Source organism: Chenopodium album, chromosome 11 (assembly GCF_948465745.1).
Source record: "Chenopodium album chromosome 11, dcCheAlbu1.1, whole genome shotgun sequence".
In the NCBI taxonomy this organism is placed as follows: domain Eukaryota; kingdom Viridiplantae; phylum Streptophyta; class Magnoliopsida; order Caryophyllales; family Amaranthaceae; genus Chenopodium; species Chenopodium album.
The window spans coordinates 11,976,613-11,984,401 of NC_137844.1; the positions used below are offsets into that span (position 1 = coordinate 11,976,613).

The 7,789-nt window shown below is 34.9% G+C and overlaps 1 protein-coding gene across 2 annotated transcripts; it reads left to right on the forward strand.

The window, feature by feature from the left end:
* The first annotated feature begins 223 nt into the window (after positions 1-223).
* On the forward strand, positions 224-6,638 carry LOC145568583 (VAMP-like protein YKT61). Of its 2 annotated transcripts, none has more exons than XM_081628015.1 (7): positions 224-497; positions 1,273-1,519; positions 2,236-2,333; positions 3,944-4,048; positions 4,155-4,220; positions 4,901-4,987; positions 6,213-6,638. In XM_081628015.1, exons 2-7 carry the CDS (start codon positions 1,327-1,329, stop codon positions 6,261-6,263), a joined length of 600 nt encoding a protein of 199 aa, XP_081484141.1. In that variant the 5' UTR covers positions 224-497; positions 1,273-1,326; the 3' UTR covers positions 6,264-6,638. The 2 variants fall into 2 exon arrangements, with proteins under 2 accessions (XP_081484141.1, XP_081484142.1); XM_081628016.1 differs by having other exon boundaries at positions 1,281-1,519.
* The last annotated feature ends 1,151 nt before the right edge of the window (positions 6,639-7,789 follow it).

Below are 7,789 nucleotides of genomic sequence, written 5' to 3' on the forward strand. Positions count from 1 at the left end.
CTCGTTTAATAAACGAGCTGTTCATGAATTGTTCATAATCATATATTGTACTAAATGAGCCGAGATTGAACAGATTTTTGAGCTCGCTTGAAAGCTCGGGATCGTGCTCAGACTCGTCTAAGTTTAATGAACTGAACATGAACAAGGTAATACTCGGCTCGGCTCGACTTGGCTCGGCTCATTTACATCCCTATAAACGCCCCCTACAGTTGGACGAGGTTCCGTTTACCATGGCTAACGTGGGAAAAAAGGGAAAAACAATTCGCTCAAAATCTCAAGACTCTACGTGTATCAGTTAGTTCCGTTTTGGCATCATGAAAACCCCCAAATTCCCTTTAATCTGATCTATTCTCAACCTTCTCTCCTCTACAATTTGTAAATTTCACTTTGATCTTTGACAATTTTCCATCATGATTCATTCCCTTTTTATATAGCTTTAAGGTTTTTGAAGAGAAACACCAATTTTTCTCCTCCATATTTGCCGACATTCCTCTTAGGTAATCTTACTTTATTTTCTTACATTTTTATTTTTAATATTGATTATTAATAATTCGTTTGCGGATGAAATATCATCTTAATTTTTGCAAATTTCTCAGTTAATTTCTTTGTCAAACTATTTGAATTTCTTGTGGTATGACATGTTTAACTATGAAAAGGTTCATTATGATGTGTTCTCTATTAATTTCTCTTCGTTTTTCGAAAATTTAATGCATTCTTATTCAATTTGTTAGGTTTATTTGGGATTTAGTCAGTAAAATTGAACAGAAGTTGCAATTTTCACTAGTTTGTTTATCAAAGAAATTGACATTTTTTGCAACTAAGTTATTGCTTTTAAGATTTGCAGTCGAATTATTTTGCTTATTCTTGATTTTAAGGGTTTATATGATACTTGTATTAAAATTCAACTTAATTCTCCATTCCATTATTGTTTTAACATACAGTTTCAACTTTTGCCCATGTGTGAGTTTGTGACCTACTGACCTGATCATGGTTTATTTTAACTCAATTCATGTTATTGCAAAGTTTCAAGAACGCAGTAACGATATTGAACTCGATATTCAAGTAAAATGTTCTCTTGGCTTTAAAATGTAAGTAGAGAGAAATTAAAACACTCAGAGATTGATTTATGTTTTTGTGGTGCATTAATGCAGCGAGGTGAATTGGTGGAGTGGCTATTGCATTTTTTAATTAGTCGTTGTTAGAGTCGTTGATAGTTACAAGCTGTTGTTTGCTGAGGGAGTTCTGAACACAACCTAATAAGAATCATTTCAGTTTTGTAGATAGAGAAAACTGAAAACCTACCATCTCTAGAGAGAGAAAACCAAGATGAAGATCACGGCAATTGTGGTTCTGAAATGCGGGTCTAGTGAAGAAAATCCAATTATCTTAGCAAATGCATCCGATGTGAGTACTTTCGGGTTCTTCCAGAGATCCAGCGTTCGTGAATTCATCGTCTTCGTCTCTCGTACTGTTGCCAAACGCACCCTTCCTGGCCAACGTCAATCTGTTCAACATGAAGGTTTCCATTTTTAGTTTTTTTATTCATTTTATTGTAATATGTCTTGTTGATTGCCTGTTTTTGTGAGCAATTTGAGTTTGGTGGGTTTAGGATTATTCCATTTTTTGGGTTGATTGAAATGTTTGTGCCTCGATTTTATGAATTTGGAATTCAGTGATTAGTTCAGCAAAGTTATTTGATCATTAGTTTTTTTTTTAGGATCAGCTTTAATGTTCTAATGATATACTGAAATCAAATTGCTCATTGGATAATTATTGTGTTAGATTATGTTCAGGATTGCGTTTTGGGTTCGATACCGCTTCGCCTACAAATTGTTTTGATTTAAATATATTGGATGTTGCCCTCTAAGTTACACCTTTTAAGAGTACCATAATTCGTGTTTGCTGTTTTGGTCGATTAGTGTTCTAGCTAAAAGTAATTTGATTGATGAAATATGTTAATTGAATGATTGAACGTTCATACAGAGCTTACCTTTTCAGCTATAATGGGAATGTCAAATACTGTGTATATGGTTAATTATGTTCAGGATTGCTATAAGGGTTTGATATCACTTTGCTTATGAATCCAGCGGTTGGCAGTTGCCCTATGAATGAGTCCTACAAGTGTTGTTACTTGAGTTTGCTGTTTGTGGTTGACGAGTGATTTAGCTAAAAAGAAAGTGTGATTGAAGGATTATGCTAATAGTTGAACATTCATTTTTTCCTTCGTTTGATCAGAATACAAGGTTCATGCTTACAATAGAGGGGGCCTTTGTGCACTGGGTTTTATGGATGACCCCTACCCAGTCCGGAGTGCATTTTCGCTGCTAACCCAGGTACTTTGGCCTGTTACATGTATAGTGATTTTCTTATGGCATAGGCAATAAGCCTCTGATGGTATCTCATCTGCTTATATATTCATACTAGTGCATAATGGTGCTAAATTTACAATTTGAACATAATTGTGGATAATTGTGTCTTTAGGCTCTATTATAACTCATCAAGTATTGTCTGTCAAATTGATCTAAGAGAGTAGGTGACACAGGAACGTGTGTAACATTGGAGTTAGCGACATGGCTGTTGACACATACCATGTCTTCAAACCAACAATTGCTTTATATTAGGTGAAGATGAATAAATTGGACTTGTAACTTGAATGAGCTATTGACGAAATGGAAGGATAAAATCTTAGTGGACTTTTTTTGGCATTAAGATCCTTTTTGGTTGGGGGCCTTGTTGGTTTCTTGATTGTTGAAATGAAGATGTCCATAGGGCTTGGTTGACATGACAATCAGGCATATACAATTAGTGAGGTGCCCACTATTCTAATACTTTTCCGATTGACAGAAGAGTGATTTGGGGGGGGGGGGGGAGGGGGTTGGGACAAAGATGTGTCACCCGAATTTCATCTATTCTTGACAGTCTTATGAAGTAATTTACAAAATTTGTAGATCAAGGGTTCAAATCAGTGTTACGAGGTTCGCGGTACGGGGGCCCGAATTGCGACCTGGTTCGTTCGTATCGGAACGCGGTACAAACGCGACTCAGGTCGCCTGTGGTCGCCACCCAGATCGTGAAATTGACGACCTGATTTCAAAGAATGAGGCTATGTTTTAGCGTTTTTAGGGTAAAAGGTTGTTGATGGCTCATGCTTCAATGGTGGAGAATAGAGGTTGAAGACAGACATAGGAGAGAGGAGAGAGAAATCAGAACATTGGATACTACTTTTTTTATTAATAAATTAAGTGAACATTGGATACTAGTTTATTCCTTCCTCATTTGCTCTCTATTGTTTTCCCCATTTCATTGATAATGTTTATCCTTTCTTTAACCCCCAATCACTCTTGTAAAATAGTTTTAAGAATTCATGTTGTATGCTATATTGTAATTGTAAGCTGAGTATCGTATCCTCCAAGCCAATTTACTAGTACTTCCTCCGTTTTATATTATTTGCTACGATTTGACATAAAGTAGAGAGGAAAAATGTCTGATCGTTGCAAATAATATGAAACGGAGGTAGTATTAGATTTGATATGCGTCTGCAATTCGGTTTGCGGTTCATGGGGAGTGGGGGTTCATTAGGTAACATTATATCCCCTTGAAATATGTATAATTTTGTTTTATTTTTTACAAATCTTTTGGTGAGTTAAGACGCCGTACGAACTAAGTTAAAAACTTGTTCATCATTGTAACGTAGTTTAAACTAATGCCCACCTTAGTTTTCCCCCTTCTTCCTGATGTTGGAATAAGGATCCTACTTTATTCATTGCCTATTTACAGTTATCTACTTTAAAATTTTTCAGCTGGTATTGTCAGTGACACTATAATATTCTAATGCATGTTTTGTGCTTTTTTCCCCCCTTCTTTTTTTGACAAATTGACAAAGTAACCATAGCAATTGAATTACTTCAATCCATGGATGGCTATTGATGTTAATGCTTTATAGGTGTTAGATGAATACCAAAAGGCGTTTGGTGACTCATGGAAAGGTGTAACTTCTGATAGCACACAACCATGGCCTTATTTGAATGAGGCTTTGGCGAAGTACCAGGTATCTGTGTTGGCATTTTTAATTAGACCATTATGTTGAGAGGTCTTATAAATGTGTATGCTTTTTGAGACAGAACTGATCATGGTTCCTTTTACTAAATCTACAGGACCCAGCTGAAGCTGATAAGCTACTGAAGATTCAAAGGGAGCTGGATGAAACTAAGATTATTCTTGTATGAAATTTGCACTGTCATCTGTGTAACATAGCCTATTTTAATATGTTCTTTGTTTGCTAAAACTATGATTTGACAGCTTGTATCTTACGATCAATCTAATCTATTAGCCTTATTATCTACTTGGCACCAACTCTTAAAAGTTTGCTTTGCCTTGCTTCACATATACATGCCTTTACATGTACTTGTCTACTGAATTTATGCCATATTTGTTTTGTTACATACTCCGTACATTTTTAGGTACAAAAGCTCTTTATCTGCCCAGCCTTCATTAAAACAGCAGCTTTTACAGCTTTAGGTTATGTAATATCAAATTTGAACCATTTGAGTGTAGTTATCTGAAAAGATTTAGTAATCCTAGAAAGCTATGTCAATGATAAGAGTTTTTTTGACAGTTTTTTTTTTTTTTTTGACATGTATATTGTATTACTTTAATATGTATAATGTATATATGCAACTGCAATACTGCTCATCTGTGATAATTGGGTAACCTAATAAGAAATATAGTGTGCTTTATGGTCAAAATGCATTCAAAGGCATATTGCTTGTAGGTGTAATGGCACTTTTGCAGGAATGAGTCTGCTTAGTACTCTCTTTTATTTCTTTCAATTTGATTGTCTGATAATTTTAAATTGTTATTTTTTATTTTAATCCTTTTTTATTTTTCCAATTTTCTGCAGCATAAGACAATTGATAGTGTCTTAGAGCGTGGTGAAAAGCTGGATAGCTTGGTAGAAAAGAGTTCAGATCTTAGTGCTGCATCACAGGTGTTTATTTGATCATTGCTCATAACTTTTAGCTATTTTTAAGTTTGGTGTTTGCCTGTATGTATATATTTCTTGCAAGTGGTGTTTGTTCCTTGTACTTCTGCCAGATATGCGTGTGTTTGAGAATTTGCTGCTCTTTATATTGTCCTACATTTTAGGCCTTTATTTTTCACTGCAAGATGTGGGAGGACTGTCTCTTGATCTATTGCATAGGTATCCCATTGCCAATCCACATTGTACCTTGGTGGCAATTTTATCGGAAATAACTGTTATTTTTTATAACCAACAAGCCTCAAAAATAAATTCCTATCATTTTGTATTTTATCATTTCACAGATGAACATAGGAAATTTTCCAAGATAAACTGTTCAGTTTGTTACTCTAGAAAAATTTAATCTCTTTATCAAGGTTAAAATGTTTTGTCTTGTGTCAATGTGCAAGCTAAGGTTTTAACTCAATAACTCGAACTTGATAATATTGTTTGTTTATTTATTTATTTCGTGTGTGTGTGTGTCTGTGTTAGAATGTGATGTTCGGAATAATTGTCTGCAGCTTTTTTTTGGCATTGTACATTCCATCAGAGCTCTCATGATTTGTACTGAGATTTAGATATTTGGATGCAATAAAGATACCCACAGGTACCTGCAAAAGGCAGAACTCTTGGTTTTCTCTTTGGAGATTTTACTCAAAACAAGCTCTAACCAGAAAGGATCTGAAATCAACACTCTGAAAAATATTTATGAAGTATATAGGAGTGCGTAGATAGAAAAGCAGAGATTTGGGGGGGGGGGGGGGGGGTGTTGGAACCAAACAAGGGAAAACTAACTTGCAATTGCAGTTTTCCTTGCAAATATGTTTTTCATGAAACTAATTTTTCTAGGAATGGGAGAATGAACCGTTGGAAATAGATAATTAAAGAATGAGAACAGGAGTTTGGGTTTGTGTTTTAACAAGTATGAGTTCAATTTTATTGGCTATAGAATTTTTATCTGTTATCTTGTTTTGATGATAATCAGTTTAATTGTTTAAACTGAAATTGTGATTTGCATGACAAACAAGATTTTATTTAGCCTGAAGCTTAATATCTTTTTTATTTGGCCATCAAGCTTGTGACGTTGTAGCTCAAGTGTTGGGAAAAATCTTTTTTTATTTTTTTTTATTTTATGCATTGCAACTGCAATGCCATGATGGTAACTTACGGTAACAAATTTTTGTTTTTGGCACAGATGTTCTACAAGCAAGCAAAAAAGACCAACTCATGCTGTACAATATTATGAGTTTTTGTAGAGGGATTCTATGCAACTAATGCTGCCCTAGACAGTTCAACATACAAATGTGGAGACGATGAAGAATGGGGACTTTCATCTGTTCATACAAATCACCTATTATATTATGTGGAATGGAATTCGTGAAATTTATTTTTTTATTTTATCCCTTTTTTTCCTGGATTAAACTGTTGTAGTTTGTAACATATAGTTGAAATATGTCAGCTTGTGCATCTCCACATTCCAGATGGATTTGTCGTTGTTTGTTTGTAGAGAAGTTGTGATTTTAATAAGTGATCTACTACTTATGTGTATCTCTTCATGAGGTTAATGGCGAAAACTTATGTGGATACATTCTTGTTTTAAAATATTTTTCTTTTCTACTTATGTGTCTATCTTCTGCTCCGAATACTTTTGTCTTTCTTTTTTATCCCTAGGTTTTTATCTTGAGACCTCAATTCTGTTGGATTACGTTGAGGAATTGTATGATATTGTTTTAGGAAGTAGGACAATACCTAGGGAAGTAGAGATGCTGCACAAATGCTACAGTGCTGCAGTTTTCCTGGGGCGGTTGATAGACAGTTTTGCTGTTATACAAACATGATTTTTGACCTGTAAGATTAGATTTAGCAGTCGAATTGTTTTCCAATATTTTTTTATAGTATATTGGCGTCTGCTTATATGTAAAGTTTCCGTTCTAAAGTTTTTGATAATGGTGTTCGTGTTTGGTTAAATTGCTGCTGAAATAGAGAGACTGAACAAGATTGTGACTTCTGTTCTACCTGGCCGAGATTCATGTTGTTGGACATAAATTCACTCATGTCTGATTCTGCACCAAATACTACAGTACGGAGTATCACAAATCCAGCAATCCCAAACCTGATTATTTTTCAATTGAACTAGAACTGCTGCACAGTAAATCTGATTCAACCGTTCTCAAAATTACCCAATACGAAAGACTAACTGTTCTGTCCATAAATAGTTATCATGTCGACGCAATCCTTATCTTCATATGATGAAAGTAAATACACATATATCATCTTGACACTCTCCATCAAAATTTAGGGCCTATTCTGATTTACTGAGTTGAACTGAACTGATTGGAGCTAAGCTGAACTGAACTAAACTGAACTGAATATTTATGAGAGAAGGAAATTAGGAACTAAACTGAATTGATTGGAGCTGAATTGAACTGAAAATAAGCTAAGCTGAATTATACAGACCCTTAGTAGTAATGTACAGTATTGGTAAAGCTATTAATTTTCTTTAAGGTAACTACTAAATTTAGACAAGAAAAAAAAGCGTCATGCCTATCAATTCCGAACAAAAGGAGTATACTTGAAGTTAGAGTGCGCTTAAATGTGTGTGACATTATATATGTGCTCGATTTTGTTGATAGAGCCGGGTGTGAGGTGACTTGCTTGTTGATAGATGATGGGCCTAAAATGTCTTACGTTCATTCACCACCAACACCAAAGCAATACCATCCCATCACTTGTGGGCAATACCACAATATACTCGTTGACTGGCTCACCTGT